The 25,017-nt window shown below is 41.4% G+C and overlaps 1 protein-coding gene across 2 annotated transcripts in view; it reads right to left on the bottom strand.

Annotated features, from left to right (window-relative positions):
* The window catches only part of LOC126106356 (speckle-type POZ protein-like), a 497,553-nt gene that overhangs the window by 444,808 nt on the left and 27,728 nt on the right, over positions 1-25,017 (bottom strand). Inside the window, exon 3 of one of the 2 annotated variants that reach the window (XR_007523336.1) lies at positions 16,941-18,294. Coding sequence is in view for 1 of the 2 variants with exons in the window: in XM_049912608.1 (XP_049768565.1) it covers positions 17,264-18,294 (1,031 nt within the window). In the remaining variant the exon portion in view is untranslated. Of the gene's footprint in view, positions 1-16,678; positions 18,295-25,017 lie in introns of those variants that run through there. The other variant, XM_049912608.1, reaches the window with a different exon arrangement.

Here is a 25,017-nt window from a genome sequence, read left to right on the forward strand (position 1 = left end):
AGAAAGAGTGGATTTCAGATCTGCTGTGTCGATCATAGGCGGAAGGGGCTTGGAGTGCTTGAATGTCCTCGAGACCATTGCTGTAGCCGGAATTTGGCCATAACCACGAGCAGCGAGTCCTGGAGTGTTATGGGAAAGTCTTCTGGGAGGTAGTCTCGCAGGTCTAGGCCGACTGTGAATTGGCTCGAGGGGCCTGGAGCTGAGGCCAGTGGAGGGTAGACACTGGGTGTGTCCGCTAAAGTCCATGCCGGTTGTAGACAGTTCAGTAACACTGTTGTTTTTCCAGCTTTTAAGATATCAAAAGTGTTCAGTTCTCATTTCAACACTTTTTACAGGCCACTGTACAGTGTGGAGGGCAGGTTTGACAGTGTCAGTCCTGAGCATGATGTGTGTACACGATTGGAGGTCCTTATGCACAAAGATGATCAGTTTGGGGTGGTGGGATCGTGGTGGAATGCGGACGTGGTGGATGTGGTCCCAGACAGGTTGGTGGTTTATGATATGAACTCTGCTGAGAGGGTGATCGCTTCCCTGTACAGCACCACTGCCAGTGAAGTGTCCAGATCTTCATTGTAGGCAGCTCATATGCCCAGCAGCACCCAAGGTAGGGCCTCCATCCACTCCTGGTTGTGGCACACGAGTGCTGAGTTACCTGGTGCCACCATTCCACAAGACCATTGGATTGGGGATGGTAGGCCATCGTGTGGAACCAGTGGCACTCACAGAGGTGGTAGAGTTCAGAGAACAGGGCTGACTCAAACTGCTGGCCTGGTCAGTTGTCAGGGACTCTGGGCAGCCGAAGTGTGCAATCCATAGTGTGATGAAAGCTTGGGCTATGGTCGGCCGAGATATCAGTCAGCAGTGTGGCCTCCACCCAACGAGTAGTCCTGTCTATGTCTGACAAGATGTATTTGTGTCCGTTTGAATCTGGGAGTGGGCCCACCAGCTCTATGTGGACATGCTTTGGAACGGGGAATTTCCCAAAGGGCGTTTGGGCCTGAAGTCCTGTCTTGGACTGTTGGCATTGGATACAGGCTCTTGTCCACAGAGCACAGTCCTGTTTAATGATAGTTCAAATGAAATGTTCCATTATGAGTTTCAGTGATGGGTCAGACAAGTTGTGGAGGAGGTTGAAAGCTGTCTTTCTGAAGTTCTGTGGCACAACTGGTTGTTGCCTACCATGGGATATGTCGCACCAAGCTAGTTTGGTTGCGCTGCAGTGGTGCACTGCTTGAGTGTCCAGATAGCAGGTTTTGAAGGTCGGTATCAGTTGCTTGTGCCTCCACTAGTTTCGAGTCATTAGAGGTAGTCAGTCACTGTATTTTCTGCTCCTTGTACATAGCAGACATCTGCAGTACATTGTGAAATCAAGTCCAGGTGGTGGAATTGTTGAGGGGAGACATTGGCTGGCAGGTTTTTATTAGCATCAGCCAGAGGGTGGTGGTCTGTGTAGATAGTAAGTGACCAGCCCTCAATGTTGTCTCCGAAGTACCAAACCACTTCATATATTATCAAAAGCTCACAGTCGAAAGTTGACCACATTTTCTGGGTGTTGGTTAAGTTTCTGCCAGAAAAGCCATAGGGGTTGTGTTGCACTGGGAACTTCCTGTTCCTGTACCAGTTGCCTGATCGCTGGCGTCGGCCATTATAACCATATGGGTGTCCGACAATGGGAATGCCAGGGTGGTGGTCTGAGCGAGGTCAGTTTAGATATTCTCAAAAGCTGCTTGCATATCAAGAGTCCATGTGACCTTACATTTGCCTGATATGTTCTTGCTGCGGAGAGACTGTGAGCAGCTGAAGTGTTTCTGCGGCATGGGGGAGGTGTTGTTACTATGTCGTCAGCAAAAATAATTTCTCCTAACAAACAGCGCGACTCTTGATAGTCCGTCAGGGGTGGTAGGTTATGGATTCGGTCTGTCTTTCCTATGGTGAGGTGGACGCCTGAAGCATCTACGAGGTGGCATATGAATGTATCACATTTTTGCCAGAGTTGACATTTGTCTTCATTGACCACAACACAATGCTCTGCTAGTTTGTCAAATGCCACTTGGAGGTGTTTCTCATGATCTTGAGCTGTTTGTGAGAAGATAATTACATTGTCCAATGAACAACAGCAAAAGTACATGGTAAAAAAACAATGGTAGACAATTTGAATGCATGCTGCTTGTACCAATACCGGGCCTAACAGAAAGTCATGACACAAGCACTACCAGCAACAGTCTTGACAGTAAATGACAAACATATTGAGTGACATGGTAATTGACTGTTTGGGATTCAACCCTCCCTGCACTGATACTTTAATGCAGCCAGTTATAGGTGGACCTAGACTTCTACCTTGGAAATGATACAACTGTGCAGTTTTCAGACTGTACACTTCAGGATTTCTGTTCAAGAAGTGCTGCGAACAATTGTGCAGTTCCAGGCCTTCATGGATGCAGACGGTCATTACAATGAGCAATGTCTGTACCCTGGAACATAAACAGGGTAAGCAATTAACAAATTTTACCCCCAAATGTGAAAATTAAAATGTGTTTCTTTCAATAGCTTATTTGTTATTGTCTTCCACATGTTCTTACAAGATGTCCTGCAAACATTGTTTTTCATGGATGCCCTGGCACGTAGAACCAATGGCCTTGCCACAGTGGTAACACTGGTTCCTGTCAGATAATCGAAGTTAAATGCAGTCAGGCTTAGCCAACACTTTGATATGTCACTGTCCGAGTCTGCCGAGTGCTGTTGGCAAGCGGGCTGCATTCAGCTCTTGTGAGGTCAATGGAGGAGCTACTTGGCTGAGAAATAGTGGCTCCTATCATGAAAACTGACAACAGCCTGGAGTGCTGTGCGCTGACCACACTCCCCTTCGTATCCACATTTAGTGACCCCTGTCAGCTGAGGGTGACACGGCGGTCAGCCAATACCTTTGGGCGTTCTGAGGCATGTTTGGATGGAGTGAAAGTTTTATCACCAACTTGTAGGTTGTATTACAAAACCTAAACAGAGACACTATGTCCGCCATAGAAAAAGGTCATGATAAATGTCATTTTGGCATGCAGTACATAAAAATCACAAAAACTGACTGGCAATTATTCCCATAATTCCTATGTAACAATAAAGCACAGCTATATTGGAGGCTCATCAGTTATATTCACTATATATTGATTCATATCAAGGAGAACCTCTGGTTGTAGTAATTGTTAAAAGATTATTACACAGTACGCTGGATTCCAAGACAGAGCATAAAATGTTACAGACAAGTCATTTGATTTTGTGCTCCTATTAACATCCAACCTCCAAAATTCATACTGCTGAAGACAGAGTGTCCAAAGTTGGTTGCTTTCAGAGATATACCTTCTTGTACTTCAGATTCAACATGACGCTAGCCGGGCACAAATCCTGTAGTATAGGGTAGTGTCAAGGCCATCGCAAAGAAATAAAGAAATGATGCTGTTCCATCAATGTCAGCAGGCAGCCCAAGTTATGACTCTTCTGATGTTACGTTGACAGCTTCATACAAGCTGAAGGATTTAGAGTTCACTGAAGAACCAAGGATTTATTACTGAGCATCCCTTAACTGAAATGTTTTAATCTCTGGACGAATAAAAGCAGAAATATATCTAGCTTATGAGCAATATAACTAACTTCCCATATAGTAATGAGGAAAACTATATTTGTTATCCCCCATTTTTCAACATTTTGTTGCATCGTGAATTTGATATCCTTTGTTGTTGTGGTCTTCAGTCCTGAGACTGGTTTGATGCAGCTCTCCATGCTACTCTATCCTGTGCAAGCTTCTTCATCTCCCAGTACCTACTGCAACCTACATCCTTCTGAATCTGCTTACTGTATTCATCTCTTGGTCTCCCTCTACGGTTCTTACCCTCCATGCTGCCCTCCAGTACTAAATTGGTGATCCCTTGATGCCTGATGTGCCACAACTTCCTCTTCTCCCCAATCCTATTCAATACCTCCTCATTAGTTATGTGATCTACCCATATAATCTTCAACATTCTCCTGTAGCACCACATTTCGAAAGATTCTATTCTCTTCTTGCCCAAACTATTTATCGTCCATGTTTCACTTCCATACATGGCTACACTCCATACAAATACTTTCAGAAATGACTTTCTGACACTTAAATCGATACTCTATGTTAACAAATTTCTCTTCTTCAGAAACACTTTGCTCGCCATTGCTAGTCTACATTTTATATCCTCTTTACTTCAACCATCGTCAGTTAGTTTGCTCCCCAAATAGCAAAACTCCTTTACTACTTTAAGTGTCTCATTTCCTAATCTAATTCCCTCAGCATCACCTGACTTAATTAGACTACATCCCATTATCCTCGTTTTGCTTTTGTTGATGTTCATCTTATATCCTCCATTCAAGACACTAACCGTTCCGTTCAACTGCTCTTCCAAGTCCTTTGCTGTCTCTGACAGAATTACAATGTCATTGGCGAACCTCAAAGCTTTTATTTCTTCTCCATGGACTTTAATACATACTCCGAATGTTTCTTTTGTTTCCTTCACTGCTTGCTCAATATACAGATTCAATAACATTGGGGAGATGTTACAACCTTGTCTCACTCCCTTCCCAACCACTGCTTCCCTTCCATGTCCCTCTACCCTTATAACTGCCATCTGGTTTCTGTACAAATTGTAAATAGCCTTTCGCTCCCTGTATTTTTACCCCTGCCACCTTCAGAATTTGAAAGAGTATTCCGGTCAACATTGTCAAAAGCTTTCTCGAAGTCTACAAATGCTAGAAATGTAGGTTTGCCTTTCCTTAATCTTTCTTCTAAGATAAGTCGTAGGGTCAGTATTGCCTCACGTGTTCCGATACTTCTGCGGAATCCAAACTAATCTTCCCCGAGGTCGGCTTCTACCAGTTCGTCTGTAAAGAATTCGCATTAGTATTTTGCAGCTGTGACTTATTATACTGATAGTTCGGTTATTTTCACATCTGTCAACACTTGCTTTCTTTGGGATTGGAATTATTATATCCTCCTTGAAGTATGAGGGTATTTCGCCTATCTCATACATCTTGCTCACCAGATGGTAGTCAGGACTGGCTCTCCCAAGGCCGTTAGTAGTTCTAATGGAATGATGTCTACTCCCGGGGCCTTGTTTCGACTCAGGTCTTTCAGTGCTCTGTCAAACTCTTCACACAGTATCATATCTCCCATTTCACGTTCGTCTATATCCTCTTCCATTTCCATAATATTGTCCTCAAGTACATCACCCTTGTATAGACCCTCTCTATACTCCTTCCACCTTTCTGCTTTCCCTTCTTTGCTTAGAACTGGGTTTCCATCTGAGCTCTTGATATTCATACAAGTGGTTCTCTTTTCTCCAAAGGTCTCTAATTTTCCTGTAGGCAGTATCTATCTTACCCCTAGTGAGATAAGCCTCTATATCCTTAACATTTGTCCTCTAGGCATCCTTGCTTAGCCATTTTGCACTTCCTGTCGATCTCATTTTTGAGACGTTTGTATTCCTTTTTGCCTGCTTCATTTAGTGCATTTTTATATTTTCTCCTTTCATGAATTAAATTCAATATTTCTTCTGTTAACCAAAGATTTCTACTAGCCCTTGTCTTTTTACCTACTTGATCCTCTGCTGCCTTCACTACTTCATCCCTCAAAGCTACCCATTCTTCTTCTACTGTATTTCTTTCCCACATTCCTGTCAATTGTTCCCTTATGCTCTCCCTGGAACTCTGTACAACCTCTGGTTCTTTCAGTTCATCCAGGTCCCATCTCCTTAAATTCCCACCTTTTTGCAGTTTCTTCAGTTTTAATATACAGGTCATAAGCAATAGATTGTGGTCAGAGTCCACATCTGCCCCTGGAAATGTCTTACAATTTAAAACCTGGTTCCTAAATCTCTGTCTTACCATTATATAATCTATCTGATACCTTTTAGCATCTCCGGGGTTCTTCCGTGTATACAACCTTCTTTCATGATTCTTAAACCAAGTGTTAGCTGTGGTTAAGTTGTGCTCTGTGCCAAATTCTACCAGGCAGCTTCCTCTTTCATTTCTTATTGCTAATCCATATTCACCTACTACGTTTCCTTCTCTCCCTTTTCCTACTGCCGAATTCCAGTCACCCATGACTATTAAATTTTTGTCTCCCTTCACTATCTGAATAATTTCTTTTATTTCATCATACATTTCTTCAATTTCTTTGTCATCTGCAGAGCTAGTAGGCATATAAACTTGTACTAATGTAGTAGGCGTGGGCTTTTTGTGTCTATCTTGGCCACAACAATGCGTTCACTATGCTATTTGTAGTAGCTTACATGCACTCCTATTTTTTTATTCATTATTAAACCGATTCCTGCATTACCCCTATTTGATTTTGTATTTATAACCCTGGACCAAAAGTCTTGTTCCTCCTGCCACCAAACTATCCATTTCCCTTTTTAAATTTTCTAGCCTACCTGCCCGATTAAGGGATCTGACATTCCACACTCCGATCTGTAGAATGCTAGTTTTCTTTCTCCTGATAATGACATCCTCTTGTGTAGTCCCCGCCCGGAGATCCAAATGGTGGACTATTTTACCTCCGGAATATTTTACCCAAGAGGATGCCATCATCATTTAACCATGCAGTAAAGCTGCATGCCCTCGGGAAAAATGACGGCTGTAGTTTCCCCTTGCTTTCGCAGTACCAGCACAGCAAGGCCGTTTTGGTTAGTGTTACAAGGCCAGATCAATCAATCATCCAGACTGTTGCCCCTGCAACTACTGAAACAGCTGCTGCCCCTCTTCAGGAACTATACGTTTGTCTGGCCTCCAACAGATACCCCTCCGTTGTGGTTGCACCTACGGTATGGCTATCTGTATCGCTAAGGCACGCAAGCCTCCCCACCAACGGCAAGGTCCTTGGTTCACGGGGGGCGGGGGTGGGTTGATATCCTTTATGCTTACAAAATTTTTCATACCACTATTTTACTGAAACATTTGCTTCACTGGAATGTTGACACGTATTTACATGAACCATTTAGACTAAGCATTTCTCAAGGCTAACAACCACATTAACAGCAAAATCATCTCCTACATTAGATGTGTGGACAAATCAATAACACCAAAAATGAAACTGATGCATCAGCAACAAATCAGAACACATGCACAAAAACATTTGTTTCTTATAGAATATAGGAACAATCACATTAACTTCTAAAAATTAAAAATCTGCAACAAAACCATAGATATCATTTTGAGATTTATAGGAAACCAACAGGCACTAATATTTGCACAAGGAAAATACCTTGACACCCAAACCAGCGAAAGATGACATACTTTAGATCCACAATGAATCACCTACATAAGATTTCACTAAAACTTAAATAACAATACCCGAGTTCAATAATTTGCAGGGATATGGAATCAAATTATCACATAGACTCAGTCATAGGTAAATCAGATTGTAGGTTTACATTTGTAAGTAGGGTACTGGGATAATGCAACAGGTCTACACAGTAGATCATTTACAAAACATTTGTGCCAGCCTTCTTAGAATATTGCTAAACTGTGTTGGACACATGGGACTAACGAGGGAAACTCAACGTATAGAATTAAGAGCACCTTGAATGGTCATAGGTTCATTTTACCAAAGGGAGACTGTCACTGAGATGCATAAAAAACCTGAACTGGCAGAAACTTGTAGGTAAACAACAATAATTCCACAAAAGCATGACAAAGTTGTAAGAAACACTATTATGTGAAGAATCTGGGTATATATTACACCCGTCCCCTATATATCACTCCAGTAGGGACCTCAAAAAGAAACTTAGATTCCTAAAAGTGTGCACACAAGCTTTTCAGCAATTATTCTGCCTGTGCCCTATGGCGAATGGAAGGGAAAGAAATCTTAATACTTGATATAATGGGAAGTGCCAAGAGTACAGATGTAGATTAGACATAACAAAAAAATTAATATCACTGCACCTGTAACTTCCAACAATGGACACAAGGCCTTCCATGACAGATAAATCATCACAAAAAAAAAAAAAAAAAAAAAAAAAAAAAAAAAAAAAAAAAAAAAAAAAAAAAAAATAAAAATAAAAATCAACACCAGTCAAGAAAGCTTCTCAACAGAAACTTGTACAGACAGCACAGAACACCGTAGAAAACATCATATATAGAGCCATTATCATTTAAAAATATAATCTTTCATATAAATAACTTCCTGCAATTAGTCATTCATATCTTAAAGAATAACCCCCCCCCCCCCCCTTTTTACAAAAAGATTAGGCTTATACAAGCTCAATTGCAAAGACATACCCTCCCAACATAGCCAAACATACAAAGCAAATTGCCAGCAATCTGACATAACGTCTGCTACCATAATATTTACACATACATGGGTGTCTCTCGTAATTATTTTGCTTCACTTTTGTATTTCAAAATATTTAACAGAATATTTCCATAGTATTTTTACTAAATTTGTTTCCTTTATTTTTTCATAATGGTTGCAATTAATGCTTTGTTGACTTCTGTCAGTGTAAATCATCATTCTATATAAACAACCATTAGTGTAAATATTTAGTTGAGTACTGTACTTTTTTTTCTTTTTTTTTTAGGGCCACAGGACTTTCAATGTGACAAACTAACTCAGTTCTCATCTTAGAAACCTGTTTATGTTCTTTTACACCTTTTTAGGTAGAAAAGCAACTGTGGGGCACCACCATCCCAAGAAACTTTTGCCACAATGGGAAACGGCCAACGTGGCACGTACAGCACAATTCAAATATAATTTTACACATGAACAGTCATTTCGTGATGAACTTTTAATAACTGGTACAGGTGCTATTTGTTCTTAATAAATAGCATTATTAAAATGGGCTGGTTCCTGTTCTCATTCTTTTTAATAAGAATTAAATCTGATTTTTCTTATCTGGTGACCTTTCTCATTCTCATAGAAGAACTTTGGAGACAAAAAAAATTTTATAATAATGACCAGAATGAAGTTTTATGCTTATATTTTTTAAGGAAAGATTCAGATCTTTGCAGAAAACTGGGTATATAGGTTCTTTAACAATGGATGAGATCCGAATTAACGCTTATTTTGATTATGAGGGTAACATTTAAAAGTGAGCATTTGGTAGTAACAAGGCTCCTACTGCTGCACCTGTCTTCCTTAGCCAGTCAGTCACTGTTGTCTTTTTTAAAAGTAGCCAATCGCTGCTGTTTTTTTTTTAAGTAGTTCATACTCTTGCAGTGATAAACCTTACAGCTAAACCATTTTTCTTTATATGTAAAGAAAATGTTATGTGGTCTGTCAAATGTTGGTTTCAGAATTTATTGTACTGTCTACGGCAATAATGCAATAAACAGGTAGTGCATGGTGTTTATTAGTTCATCTATAAAACTTCGCCTAGATTGCCTGCACTCATCTAAAACAACTCAGCCACTGTTCTTTATAACTGATTCAGTCCACATTTACAGTCACATTAATGTGATCACCTAACAAAAGCTTGAATAATCTCCTTCTGCTATGCGGATCGTTGCGAGACGTGGAGGAACAGCCAATAAGGTTCTCGATGATACCGACAGGGATGAGAAGCCGTGATGAGTCCAGTGCCGTGGTGGCCAGCTGTGCCAAGTTTCTCAGTTGAGGATTCATGGCACAAACAGCCCATTTTAGGTGATCCCACATGTTCTCAACTGGGTTTATATCTGGGGAGTATGCTAAACTCATCCTGGTACTCTTTGAACCACACTTTTACACTGCAAGCAGTGTGACATGTTGCAGTACCCTGCTGGTACATGCCACTGAGCCGAGGAAAAACAAACTGCATGTACACGTGGACATGGTCACCAAGAATAGACGCGTGCTTGTGTTGATCCATTGTGCCTTCCTCAATGACAAGATCACCCAGGTAATGCCATGAAAACATTCCCCCAGACAATTACACTCCCTTTCTCCACCCTGGAAACAATTATTGTAGGATGTTTGCTTTCAGAGGTTTCACAATGTACACACCCACAGCCATCTGTCCGATGGAGCATAAAAAATGTGTCTCACCTGAGAAGACTACCTGTTGTCACTCAGTGGATGTCCAGTCACAGTAATGCAAATTCCAGCCTTCATCATCTATGAATAGCAATTAGCATTGATGAATGAATCAGGTGCCCGCTGTGGAGACCCATACATAGCAACATTTGCTGAACAGTCATTGAGTAAACACTGTTGGTGGCCCCTCAGTTCATCTCAGCAGTCGGTTGCTCAACAGTTGCAAGTCTATTCACCAGTCACATTCCTGCAGCTGTCTTTTGACCCTGACAGCTATGACTCGATGCACCACAGTTGCCCTGGCACTTGTATTGGATAGCGCCATTTTGCAATGCGCGGTATACTCTAACCAAGGCGGCATGCGAACAATTGACAAACTTAGCTGTTTTGGAAATACTGAAAGCCAATCCTCATGCCCTTTTGGACTTAGGTAAATTGCTCTGTTTTGGAATTAAGACAATGACTGCACTGTTTCACATCCCTCCACACACTCCCTGCTAGCACTACAACTTGTCGTCCGGGTGGTTACTGCATGTTGACACTGAACAAAGGAAATGGTCACATTTACGTGACTGGACTATGTACATGTACACGAGGTGTGTTATTTAGTAAGATACACATTTTTGCACAGAGTGTTTATTCCAGATTCCAAAAGTTTTGGAGTTCTTCTCAGGTGTGCAGAATCATCTGAGACCCTCCGTTGTCAAGGAGGAGAAGATCACCTTGAATGAGAGTGTCCACACGTTCCAACATTGCAGGAGTCACAGCTGTGTGCAGCCAGGTGGCCAGCCGGCACACAGGATATTGGACAGGTTTGCGTGACCATATTGCAATGACTACAGATGCCATGCCCCATGACTCACTGTTCCTTGGTTCACTGCCAGATATCCACAGACATTCTGCAACTGTCTCTGAACGTTTGTGATATGCTGGTTTTCTGTCAAAATAAACTCAATGACAGCTCTCTCCTTAGAAACACACCTCCATTAGACACAATTTTCAAGGTTACACATAGCGCAGCCAGCTATCAGAACTTCATGAAATCATTGAGGCTGAAGTGGAAATATTCCCTAATATCCCACAAAAAATTCTGCATTTTTTTTAACCAAAAATGGCTGAGATAAAAAGTGTTTTATTACTTACTCAAGGGCCACCTCCCTCTGTAATTGAGTTAACAGACACTCACATTTTTCCTAAATACCACAAATTTAACAAAAATAGTAATGATTCTTGGCTATTACTGGGACTCCTTCACAAGATGGAATGTAATGGGCCGATTGTGGATTCCATCTGAAATCTCTGTCAATATTATCATGAGAAACAGTGTGTTCCTAATTTTGAAAGCATTCAGCTAATACGAAGCTGAATGTCCTCAACTGCAGAAGGTCAGAACCACAAAACACATCATCAGGCATCTACGGAATTTATTATAATTATACAGATATGGTAGAAGATAGTAAATGTCAAAACAGTTCAAAAACATCTTTTATTGAATGATCATTTTCAGTGTACTTTGAAAAAGTGGTTCTTACACGAACACATTCATGAGTTGACGAATGGAAGCATGAATCAAAACACTACCATACTTCCATAGGATACCGAATTTACTGTGACATACAAACTCTATAGGTTGACTGAGATGGGAAGGTAAAGTACTAATAAGCTTCATTTCAAATAATCTTTACCTAAAAAAAATTCAAATTTATATTCTGGAAGCAATATCTATTAGTTACTGCTCAATGGCATGTTCTCATCTATTTGAGACATATGTTTAAGGTGGAAGCCAAGATTAGGATGTGAACTTTTGGCTACTCAATGTCGAGTTCAAACATTTTTGATAAACCACCGTACCTATCGGTGAAGGATATAACTACGTGTAATGCTGACATACCACTGATTATTTTCAAAAATCATATTTTAAAAAAACTATTATTTTTGTTGATGCAGTGTGTATCTTTGATGTTAAATGCTTAGTCTAGTGAAAAATTTTGGTAGCAGTGGTCTCTTCCTACCTCAGACTGCTGATTTGAGCATTGTTGTTTACAATTATATTGCTGAACAAACATTAGCATCCTCAGCTAATGACAATAAGCACAGTCAGAGTATTTTCATAATAGAAGGCAGCAGACACAACAATAGTGAGCCTGTTAGTTCTACAAACATAAACAGTGAAAAATGTGTAATACACAGAAATCACAGTAGTAATGTGATAGTAAGTGTACTGCGTGTCACAAAAATAGCAGAATAACAGAATGTGGAAACAGTGAAACACTGAGGAACAAATCAAGTTGCCAAGTGCAAACACTTAACATGAAAATCCAGTGTATATAGTTAAATTAGTGAAAATAGTAACAACAAATCATCATGTTAGAAAGTTATTCTTTCCTCTATGTAATGATACAAAAAGTAGATACAGAAACTAGTGTAAAAATGCTAAATTACAATGAAGAAACAGCACGTGCAGCGACCACATCGTGTTGTGATCAGCCAAAAAAAATGGGACAGAAATAATAAACTTTAAGTACTGCTATTGCAGCAAACAAGTCGCAAAAGGTGTGATGTGTGTAAAATGCAGAGTGGTACACCATTACAGTTGTCCTGAAGATATCTCAAGCCAAAATATCTGGGTAACATATGCAGACAGCAAAGGAAGAACATTTGCCGAAACTTTATTGTATGAGAAAAATGTTCTCTCTACTAAAATGAACTCAATAAAACCACTCATCGCTTACATGAGATACCGTATGACCTACGTAAATATCAAGCGATTGTTATGGATTTTCCTAAAAGAAACAACCTTTTGTGTTTTTCATGTGTAAATGAAGAAATAAAGAAAGCAAATAATTCATACAGAAAAAACTGCCAAACTTTACAATAGATGACATGGATGGAGAACATTATACAACACAAGACATGCACTTAAAAGGAAAGGGGAAATTTTTCCAAAGTCAAAAAATTGCACATTTAATAAGCAATCATCATAGTGTGTCCCAGTGTACAAATACCAAGACATTACCTCAAACCACCAAAATGGCTCCAAAATGGAAGAAATTGAACTACGGCTCTTCATCAAATGTCCCCGCTACTCCATACAGAAGAGCAAACAGACTATCTACAGCTGCCAAGAGTAAACACAGAGGGTCATCAACTACAGCAGCAACCGGGAGATCTGCAGCAATAGCAGTAGAGGCATTCAGTCATGGTAGGACACCTGCTACAATACATGAGATTTTTTTATGGCATCACATTAATGTAGGAAGATGTTGGAAAATTAGTAAGTAACAATACTAACCCATTTGCAGACATTGCCAAGAATTAAAACTCAATACAAAGCGATGGATCAGTTGTAGTGTCACAATCTGGGAAAAAAAAAGAAATCAATGCAGTGTAACTAAATTCAAGGGGAGCAAGTGAAATGCTTACTGGCTCACAGGGAGGGGCCTCATTAAGATTAAAAGACAACAGAATACCTCACCAGAATGTACAGTGCACCAACAATAAAACAGATGAATTAGAGGTAATATTGCAGGAATATAAGCCAAACATTCTAGTAGTCATTGAACATGGGCTAAAAGAAAATCTGACAGAGGTCTAAAACCAGAAATGGAAGCAGTTTTTGCATAACACTGCATAAGGATGGTGGTGTTGCCATTTTCTCAAGCTGCAAATCGACTACAGCTATCAAAGCCATCACAAAATATGCTACAGAAATGAGCTTTGAAGCTACAGCAGTGGAAATTGCAGGGAAGTCGTGCTGTGCATTAGGTCTGTACTGATCACCAAATGGTGAAATAAAAACATTTAATGAGCTAGAAGGCACAATCCAAGAACTTTTTAAAAACATGCTTATTTAACAATTATTGGGGTTTTGAACATACCAGGAAAAATACAGGAAACTATGGACTTGTTGCATACTTTCAACCTAAAAATAAAAATAGATCAAACCCACAAGAGTAACTAACCATAGTGAAACCACTATTGATCACACATAAAATTTCCTTCATGCTACTGTGACATCCAAGTAATAAACTCCATATAAGCCGATCATTTTGATATCATGATAGACATTAAGATAAAGACTGCTAGAAGTGAGAAGAAATGGGAGCAATTGAGGTAGATCAGCACACACACACACACACACACACACACACACACACACACACACACACACACACACACAAAAGTTGCTAATGGCAGAAAAAATAGGAAATACCATGTGCAGACAATGATTTAAATACTGAATGGGACCAATTTTTATCTTTATGTCAACAAAAGGCTAGTAAATAAGTACAAAAAAAGGAAAAGCTGAGTGACTGGAGAGGCACTCCATGCAAGAACTAAAATTGCATTATCACCTCTCCAGCAAAAACAACAATGAGGCATAATGCTTTTTTACAAAATAAAAAAAGAGAGTACTGCGGTGGTGGTTAGTGTTTAACGTCCCGTCGACAACGAGGTCATTAGAGACGGAGCGCAAGCTCGGGTTAGGGAAGGATTGGGAAGGAAATCGGCCATGCCCTTTCAAAGGAACCATCTCAGCATTCGCCTGAAACGATTTAGGGAAATCACGGAAAACCTAAATCAGGATGGCCAGAGACGGGATTGAACCGTCGTCCTCCCGAATGCGAGTCCAGTGTGCTAACCACTGCGCCACCTCGCTCGGTAAGAGAGTACTGCATTTTCATCTGAGAAACAAAGGCCACTGTTCATTAAGACAGCTGTAGATAAAAGAGTTATGCAAAAGTCTTATGACCTTTTATAAAAGAAAAGAGAGGAAAAGCAACAAAACTGACAGAGGACATCTGCCCACTCAAAGATGGCAAAAGTGATGTAGATCCTCTAGAAATAGCAAACACCTTTAACAGATACTATATAACTGCAACAAATGACGTGATAAAACAAAATTAAACAGCCAAACAAAGTACAATGCCAAAAATCCCACCCAAGCCATTGCTTTCATCCCAGCAACAGATACAGAAGTTGAAAATGTTCTCAGTTTACTCGACAGGCAACAGAAGACTTGTGGGATCTTCACAGATATTTCTAAAGAATTTGACTGCGTAAATCATTCCAGACTAATGGAGAAACTTATCAGTATGGGATTCGAGGGAAATGCTATGACACAGCCAAATCATATGTTATGAATAGGAAACAGTGCACAGAAACCAAACATACTAGTGCTGGAAATATAATTAATTAACAGATCTGAATTACAAACTGTCAGGCATGATGTGCCATAAAGTCCTGATCCCACGCCAATAGTGTTTATTCTATGTGTAAATGATTTCCCAGAATATACAAAAAGAAACTTACAATGTATACTGATGATACTACAAATATATGTGGAACTGATACTAAGGAGCTTGAAAACGAAGCACTCATAAATATTGAAATTGTAAATAAATATGTAATACCAAACAACATTTTTATGAATCAATCTAGCATTCCAAATCAAACAGAGTGAAAATTAAATAGCAAGGCAATTGACTAAGTAAGTAGTGCAAAATTCTTAGGAACTATCAAAGACAGATGTTCGGTGTAAAAAGCTAAACACACACATCTTTATCATGCACAAAACAACAAAAGTTGTGGATGATAAAGTACTCAGTACAATATATTATGGAATTGTGTTCCCACACTTGTCCTACCTAATTCAGTAACAATAAGTGCATGATCACATAACACAAGGAAAGAAAACTTAGTACACAAGACAGTGAAATCTGGAACTGACAATGAGTGCTCTAATGAAGCAACAAAAGGTTTCTTACCAATCTTCCAAAATCAGTTATGGAAGTATTGGAATTAAATTTATTTAAAAATTGTCTAAAAGTGTATCTTGCAGGGAAATATATAAACAGTATGAGTGAGTATTAAAATGTCAGATTAAATATTAGCTGTCATAACAGGAAGTATTTACTAACCTCATATGGACTCATAAAATGTAATCCTGTTTTCTTTATTAAACATTTAATGTTTTAAAAAATTGTTTGACGCGCTTTATACTCTCAACTGAAAATTATCAGCTCAAGTCCATGGGCAATGAATAAATAAATAAATAATCTAACATTTAATTTTATTCAAATAAAGGTTTTTGTTAAAAGAATTATTATGGAGTTTTCCCACTGAAAATGGAGAACATACTCTCAGCCAAGCTAGGTTCTGCTATCTCGTGTGTAAAATGCATGTTCGTTACTAAAAAGGGTGATAAAAATGTACAAACAACAAATATTGCACACCAATGATCATCTTGCCTGGAGGATGAATAGGCAGCATCTGACTTCACTGTCTCAGGGACTGGAAGCAGCTATGGGGTTGCCTTGTGATATACACTATATGTGGATTTTCCGTCACCACTAGCAAGAAGAGAAAAGGTTTCCTAGCTCAGTGGCCAATGTTCTTGCAGCAATAAATCATTTCATCCCCATAGTGAGTGGTTGTCTGTGAGCTTACTCATTATTTTCAGCCAGTGCAGGACTTGCTAACAATGTACTGAAGATAGGAAATACATGAAGGGGGGAAAAGCTAATAGTGCATGATTGAACAGTTTTAACACAAAGGTTCAGGTAGCATTTTCTTGAGGTACGGTATTTAATAGTTTCATTTTAGTATTCCTAGTAACAATATAAAATTAAAATGTTTAAACTAAGTATTTCATTTTTATTAATGTACATTTGGGCACAGCTTACAAAGTTTACAAAATTCTAAATTGTAAATATGTTATCTGAAGATAACCTATCATCATTCGTAATACAAGATGAATTTTTTTTTTTAAATGTATGCATGCATTTGAATATCTGTGACAAAATTTTTACAGCATCCTAACTTGAAGGTGACAGAAGTTCTAATACAGAATTGTACAACACAGATGTAAAGTTCAGTTGTGTGGTCAAAAGTAACATCTTTTAACTCGCATTACGTAACCTAATGTCAATGCAATAACCTAGAAAAAGTATTTTTTTAAGAAAACAAAAAATAATTAATTCTACTTGCAGCACATAAAACTGACAAGAAACCAGGACAAAACTGAATCTGCAGATCAGCCTGCAATGAGGTTTCAAGTCGCCTGATGATACAAAATTTAAGTAAAAATATGTTGTGCTTCATATTCTCAAGTACCTTTTAAAACATTACAATATACCCATTATTTACCCATAACAAGCAGTTAGGAACTGTTAAATTGATTTAACAATTAGAACAGTATTGAAAGCATTTCAAAGAGAACAGTTACATCTCACTGACTCATCCCATAAGCTCACTGATACGTAGTACGGCTTCGGGATGTGTGGCTACAGTCTCGGCCCATCCAGGTGTGCGCATCACCTCGCACAGATTGTGTCTGATGAAAATGATAGCACGGTCCCACAGAAGGTCGCAGGAGAAAACTGAGGCATTGGCTGCAGTTGCTGCGGCATTGTCCACATTCAGACAGCTGGCGATGTGGGTCTCACACTGATGCTTCAGCTGGTGCAGCTGGTACTTATCAGCAGCTATCAAGAGCTCCAACGGCATGTCCTTGAGAGCCGGTGCTACACCTGTGTACATATACAGCATAATCTGCTTCAGTATTTCCGGCTTCACGTCCTTTACCTCCACACAACCCTCCTTTGCTTCCTTTGTGTGGGGCTGCAGCATGGCAGCAAAGTAAGGACTCCGAACGGCCAGTAGTGCCCTATGTGCCTTTAGAACTGTATTTCCTGCATGTAGCTCAAAGTCTGCGAGGACTTCATCGCGCATCATCTCGTCCACAGCCTTCACTATAGCGCCGTGTGGTTCTTCTGTGTCTGGCACAGGCAGTTCATCCTGGATAACGCACTGTAAGCAGATTTCGCACTGGAGTACTATCTCATTTTCATTGTAATTCTGTTCGACATTGTCTGTTCTCCTAATGACCTGCATTTCTGTTTTTTCGCCTTCCTTCATGTGAAACCATTTGCACTGAAATACTTCACGTATCACACCAGTCGGAAGAATTTCGTCAGCCTTCAACTTTGCTCTCAATATCTTGTTGGTTTCACTCTTTTTTAGTAAAAAACACAAAAGCAGTTCGTTGGCTTTCTTCGTAAGGATCATGCACCATTTACTGCCATTCTGATGGGTTAACGGAGCAGACTCGGTACATGATGTTCCTTCACACAACGTCTTCAAACCCGTCACAGTCCAAGTATGGACAGATGAGAAGTCCTCAAATCTTGTACCACTTGAGTACTTTAGAACAGTTGGTGTTTGTGCTGCTACTTCTGCAACTGCACTTGTCACTGTAGTACCTGATACTTGAGGGAAAAAAAGAAAAAAAGAGAAAAAAAAAGAAAGCATCATCATCAAACGAAGTTGGATAATATAACATTTCCACTGTCACACAAAAAAATAACAAAACTTGAATATGTTCCAATTATGGCGTACATATTGAGTTACTGGCCTAATGCTATAAAAAAATACACTGATTGAAAAAAATATTTGTTACACACTTTAAAAAACACGATGGCAGATTTTGAGCACTGTACTTGTGGTCATGTGACCCTCCGCTGGTGAGGTAAGTCGTGGCAGTCCAGCTATACGAACTCAACACAGTAACGTAGATCAACATGGAGACATATCAGATGAAGAAAGGAGCTACCATGTTTGGACATGTACGTGGTTACATCTTGAATGAACTTTCCCCTTGCCCGATTTGTTTGTGTGTCAATGTGGATTCTACAACATTTCTACAATGAATGGTGTACAACACGCAGACAAGTAACACTTTGGAGCAACAGTGGTATCGAAAAGATCCCGAATGACAGGAACTGGAGACAAGTGTCATGCTTTGTCAATGGCAATTTGTTTCACACCAATATGAATTGCTGCGTCCATCTCAACCAGGTTTGAAGAAACAGTGCGAAGACAACTCCAGGCAACTGATATTTGCAGTCGGGTATATCACAAAGGGGCACAGCTGACATGGGCAAATAGAGCTGTCTGTGTTCTACGAACCAAACAACACAGAAACTGCACAGCAGCTGATGGAAGGTGTGTAATATGATCCTACAAGTCACAATTTCTCTTCTTCTCAAATGAGACAAGGTTTGCTGTGCTGAGGCGTGTAACTATTATTGTTAGGAGTATGTTGTTTAGGCCATACGTGGTTCTGTGACATTTTGGGACGGTTTTTCCTACTACGATTTGGCTCACTCATTTGCAAACATGGACTAGGGTCTTTATTTCAACAGTCTCTGTAATCATGTAACGCCCTTTCTTCTGTATCATCATGTTGAGAAAGCTTTTTTTTCCAAGATGACACCAGCCACCTGCTTTCTTGGTGGAACCACATCCTCAATGAGTTGTCAAGCAGTTCAAGTTTAGGATTTTTCAATGTTTTGCAATTCTTAAGAGCATTTTCATCATCTACCATCATAGTACACTATTCAATGTCTTTCTGATTTCTCCTCAAATCTTTTATCGTCATAGTGCCTATATTGAGTTCCTTGGCAATTTTTTGCCCCGATTCCCCCGGGTCCGGTCTTCTTAGCACTCCTAATTTTTAATTTAGTGAAGGAGTAATGTGTTTACGTTTCACTCCTGACATGAAAAAAAAACACAGCCAACTGTACAGTACACAAATTGCAAAACAAATATATACAGTACCGTAACAAACATTGGGAAAAAAAAAAAATTGTCGTGCAACCACTGAGCAGCAAGCACTAAAAACTTCACAGTGCAGAACTGTACAAAAAAAACACAGACAATGACAGAAATGATATGGGAGATGACAGAGCACCAAAACAGACTACCTGTAAACAACAATGGCGCAATGGCTAGTCACCACCACGAATCAGGGCAAGTTTGGCTCTAGCACAATCGGATCAACTGAAACGGTGGACCAGCCAAGGACAGACGACTGGGGTTCTCCTGTAGACGTAAACTATCCCCAGAAAACCAAATAACAAAGCTTCAAGAACCAGCTTTACATGGTGATTCTACGAATGTACTGAACCCCCTACGTACTGCTTGCTCAGGGATTGTGAGGCCAAGATTACAATAATTATACGGCACACAATGAGGCATTAAAACAATCATTCTTCATGTAGTCTATACGTGAATGGAATGGAAACAAACCCTAATAACGTATTTTCTGCCACACACTTCAGCGATTTGCAGAGTGTAGATGTGGATGTTGATTGGTGGTGGTGGTGGTGGTGGTGGTGGTGGTGGTGGTGGTGGTGGTGGTGGAGGATATGAGAGGATTGCTCCAACAACACCTCAGGCAGTCAATGAGGCCAAAAAGCCCTACCTCACAGGGATGTATAGAATCCTCCTTCACAGGCAAAGTGTAACACCAGGTCAGCCCCTTTGGCATAGTCTGCTAGCACCAGACATACCATGTCAGCAAGATTAAGATGCCACCTTGAAGCACCAAATCAGGGCTGTCAATGAGCACATGGACCACCGTCAGGCCGGTTCTGCATCAACAGTGAGGAGGAACCTCACATCTGCGAATGTGGCCATGTATCAGCCAAGGGTACCTAATGTGGAGCCAACAGTATGTGCAAGTGTGTATCCAAAGCCTGTTCATCCATCAAATGTGGAGCAATCGACAAATACCACTTCTGAACCCAGGTACATATCTCAAGGACAGCCAGAGCAGGTTGCGAAAAATTGTGGTGTCAACAGAACCTTTTGAACCGAAGCAGATTTCGAGACAAATCTGAGTTCAGAGCACAAGCCATGGGGGCAAATACAATGCCTCCCTGACCAGAGGTGACAATTGAGGAAGCTGCAGTTCTGAACAGACACTGGAGGCATGACGGAATTGTAAATCCAGTTCTGGGTCGCTGTTGTGGGAGGTGCAGGACATGGTAGTTGGGATGTTCAGGGAAGCTACAAACACAAATCATAATTCAGAAGCTGTTGTTGGCACCTGATAGATAATGGAGGAACTCCAGCCTCAGCTAGTAGGCTGTTCGTTCACAGGGCTGGTTTAGAAGGCTCCTGCTGCATCTTGGACATGTTTTGTAGCACTGCTAAAGGGTCGAGTGATCTGCACCCCAGCTAGTGTTACTGAGGCAGCAAAGTGTATTGAGGTGTCGCCAGCATTTTTGATTAAGTTGGCGGAGGTGGGGAAGCCATGTCAGCCATGAATCTATGACCAGTCCCAAAAAGCGGTGCATCTGAACTACAAGAAGTAATTGATTGTTTACATGAAGCTCTGGGCATGGGTGGGCAGTACAATGACAAAATAAGAGCATCCACACGAGTCTTGGTGGCTGAAAACCAAAAGCCACGGGTGAGAACCCATGATTGCACCTTTCACATGGCACCCTAAGACGACGCTGAGCAACACCCACACTAGTGGAGCAATAATAAAAATAAAAATCATCGGCATATAAAGAGGGCGATATCTAAACCCCCAGTTACCGCTAGTCCATAATGGTCACCAGAAAGAGGGTGATGCTCAGCAGAGTCCTGCCGGAACCTGTACTCCTGGATATGGGGGGTACTGAGTGAAGCACCCACTTGAACCCAGAAGGTACGGTGCAACATGAAATTCTTGACAAAAATTGGGAGTCAACCCCAGAGACCCCACTCATGCAAGGATGTGGTGATGCCATGTGGTGTCATAAGCCTTCTTTAGATCAAAAAAGACAGTGATGAGGTGCTAACAACACGTGAAGGCTGTACGTATGGTGGACTCCAGATGAACCAAATTATCAGCAGTGGAGAACCCTTTGCAAAACCGCCCTGAGACGCAGCTGAAAGGCCACCAAGACTCAAGGAGCCAACACAGCCGCTTCCTTACCATGCATTCGAACAACTTGGAGAGTGTAGGTAAGGCTGATTGGGCAGTAAATGTCCTCTCTGGGGGTTCTGGTTTCAGTACTGGAACTATCACACCTTCTCGCCACCGAGATGGAAACTCACGCTCATTCCAGATCCAATTAAAGAGGGCAAGGATGTGACACTGACAATCGCTGAGAGATACTGCAGCATTTGGTTGTGGATGCAATCTGGCCCTGGGGCCATATAAGGGCAAGGAGTTAAGGCACTGTAGGGCTCCCATCCACTTAATGGAGCACTATATGGCTCCAGGTGCCGGGTAGTAAAAGATGAGTGCATTCGCTCCACCTGCTGTTTTATCAGCTGAAAGGTGAGGTGGTAGTTCTTAGATGCAGATGCACCATCAAAGTACTCAGCAAAATGTTCGGCGACAGCGTCTGGATCAGTATAAATGGCATCATCTACGGAAATACACGGTACATCTGCAGGGGACTGGAAGCTGTAGATGTGTCCGATCTTTGCTCATACCTGTGATGGAGAGTTACGTTATCCAGTGGTGGAAATTTACTGTTCCCAGGATTCTTGCTTTTTTTTTTCCTTCTTCATTTTATGTGGTAGCAGATTTGGGCATGAAGCTGTTTAAAAGTGATGAGGTGCTCCAATGAAGAGCACCACCTATGGCGTTTGAGAGCCTGCCTAAGATCTCTAAGGGCTGTAGCAACCTCTGGGGTCTACCAAGGTACTATCTTCCAAAGGGGTAAACCCGAAGAATAGGGGATGGCATAGTTGGCTGCCAAAAGAATTGCTGCCATTGTATGCTGAAAAGCCACATTGATAATGTCTTGCGATGGGGAGCTAAGGACAACAGCAGAGGTGAATCCATACTAACAGCATTATGGAGAACCCATCTGGGCAGGCATCAGAGGAGCAATGCTGAGGGAGGAACAGGAAGTGGTCACTGCCACACAGGTCATTGTGGACCCTCCAGTGGATAGATGGTAGAAGGCTAGGGTTGCAAAAGGAGAGATCAATGGCTGAATAAGTTCCGTGTGCTACACTCAAGTGTGTGGACGCACTCGAGTTCAAAGGTCGAGCCGTGCCAGTGAAATTTTTATGTCTTTACCTCAGCCAGTGACCACTGCTCTACCCCGAGGCACAAGGTCACTCACTATATAGAGTGTGCAGTACATACACACAAACTTCATCTGATACCCTCTCATAGCCAGTACGATTCTTAAAATAACCTCGGTAGCCAAAGGATTTCCACCTTGCTCACTGAAAGAGTACATGCTGAGTCCAGTGGCACGGGGGCCACCAGTTTCCTTCACCTCAGAGCCATTTCTTTTTGCTCTTTTTCTCCTTACAAGACAAGACAAGGACTGGGAAGGTTTCCCTTAATTGGTTTAAAGGACAGAGGAAGAACGAGAAGTTCGACCGCCAGCAGCCTGTGGTTCCTTCAGCCACTTGCTAGTGGCTGGCTGTGGACCAGCAGGAACCATGGAAGGAAGGGTCCTGATGGACGTCTTCTTAGCTAAAGAATCTGGAGAAAGATGAGGTGCCTCCAGCTGGGGGATGGGGACCAGTGTCCTCAGCAGGTGGGGACCCAATGCTCCCGAAGCGGCTGCAGTGGGAGCACCAGGTCTCCCAACCGCCTGGCAAGTGGGGAAAGGGGAGGGGCAGCTCTGAGGGCCCACTGTAATAGGTGCAACAGAGGAAGGCACAGTCGACATCGTAGGCGACGACATTGTGGCTGTAGTGTAGGATTGTGTCATTTGTATTGGATTAAGATGCTCATACTCTTTTCTGGTCTCTTGATATGTGAGCCTGCCCAGACTTTTATACTCCTGGATTTTCTTCTCACACTTAAATATGGAGCAGTCTGGTGAGCAGGGGATTGGAGCTCACTGTAGTTTACACAGATGGGAGAGTGGCACAAAGAACATTCATATGCAGTGGATGTCCACAATCCCTGCAGACTGGGGTAGCAGTGAAAAATGAAGACATTGTCCAAACTTCATACATCTGAAGTATCTCACAGGAGGAGGAACATTGGGTTTCATGTCACACCGACAGACCATCACCTTGACCTTCTCAGGCAATGTATCACCCTCTAAAGCCAAGTTGAAGGCCCCAGTAGCAACTCTGTTTTCCCTTGGTCCCCTATGGACACGACAGATGAAGTGCACATCCAAATGACATTTTAATGAGGAGGGACCCAATCTTCATCTTAGAGATGGCTGCAACCCTCCCGTATTTGTCTTCACTGTATTACACAATATATAAAGGCTTTGTGGCCGAAAAGGTGTCCCTTTCAGTCCTGGTACAAACCAGGTATTGAGGGGGGACGGATTTCGCTCCTTGCTATCTAGTCCTTCATTCCTCCCAAGGCTTGGCCAGGGAAAGGAATGCACTGTGATTGTACTTGTTGCATCATATGAGGCTTTTCCATCCAAAGAGACTGCTGGGACTGTGTGACCACCAGTAGGTGAGAGTATGTCGTTTCATGCGTGAACTATCTGCCATAGTGCCATCCACTGCCAGTAATCCGTTGCCAGAAGTCCCCGTGCCCCATTCATGATAGGCACATATTCCATGACATACATGAGGAGTGTGCAGTGCAGGCACCAATAGTGTGATCCATGCATGATCAGAGGGTGCAGGTTCTTGACAACCCTCCTGCAACGGGATGGCTACTGCGTTGGGTTTTGCTCATACTATTACAATAGGAAGGAAAGGGGCCAGGGTGGAAGGACACAGCAGTGGAGCATACACACACAAGACAACATACACTTCTGCAAAATTTGGAAAAGATGACAGGTCAAACGCAATAACAGGTGTTAATGGTAGGTGAAGATAGCACCAGAAGTGAAGCCTGAAATTCAAACCAAAATCATGAACTGAGTCCAGGCAGGCTCTGCACCAAAAGGACCATCCAATGGAAATTCAGGGAAGGTAAGAGATAGCACAGAAAGAGGAAGTAGCGCTACAAAGGCTGGGGCCCTGTGATAGCCACATATGTACTTGCCAAACAAAGAGTGGTAAGCCCCTTGGAGGGACGCGGAGGGAAGGGGGGGGGGGGGGGCAAATCCCGAAATTATTTGTGTAAGCTATTTTTACCTCTAATTCTATGCTGCAAAAGGCTCAAATGTACATATTTATTTACCATGATGAGTAATTCAAATATGTTATTGCTGCCGTTTGGACCACTAGTGATCTACCACTTTTCTGCACGTTTTCAACTG

Source organism: Schistocerca cancellata, chromosome 10, assembly GCF_023864275.1.
Source record: "Schistocerca cancellata isolate TAMUIC-IGC-003103 chromosome 10, iqSchCanc2.1, whole genome shotgun sequence".
NCBI lineage: Eukaryota > Metazoa > Arthropoda > Insecta > Orthoptera > Acrididae > Schistocerca > Schistocerca cancellata.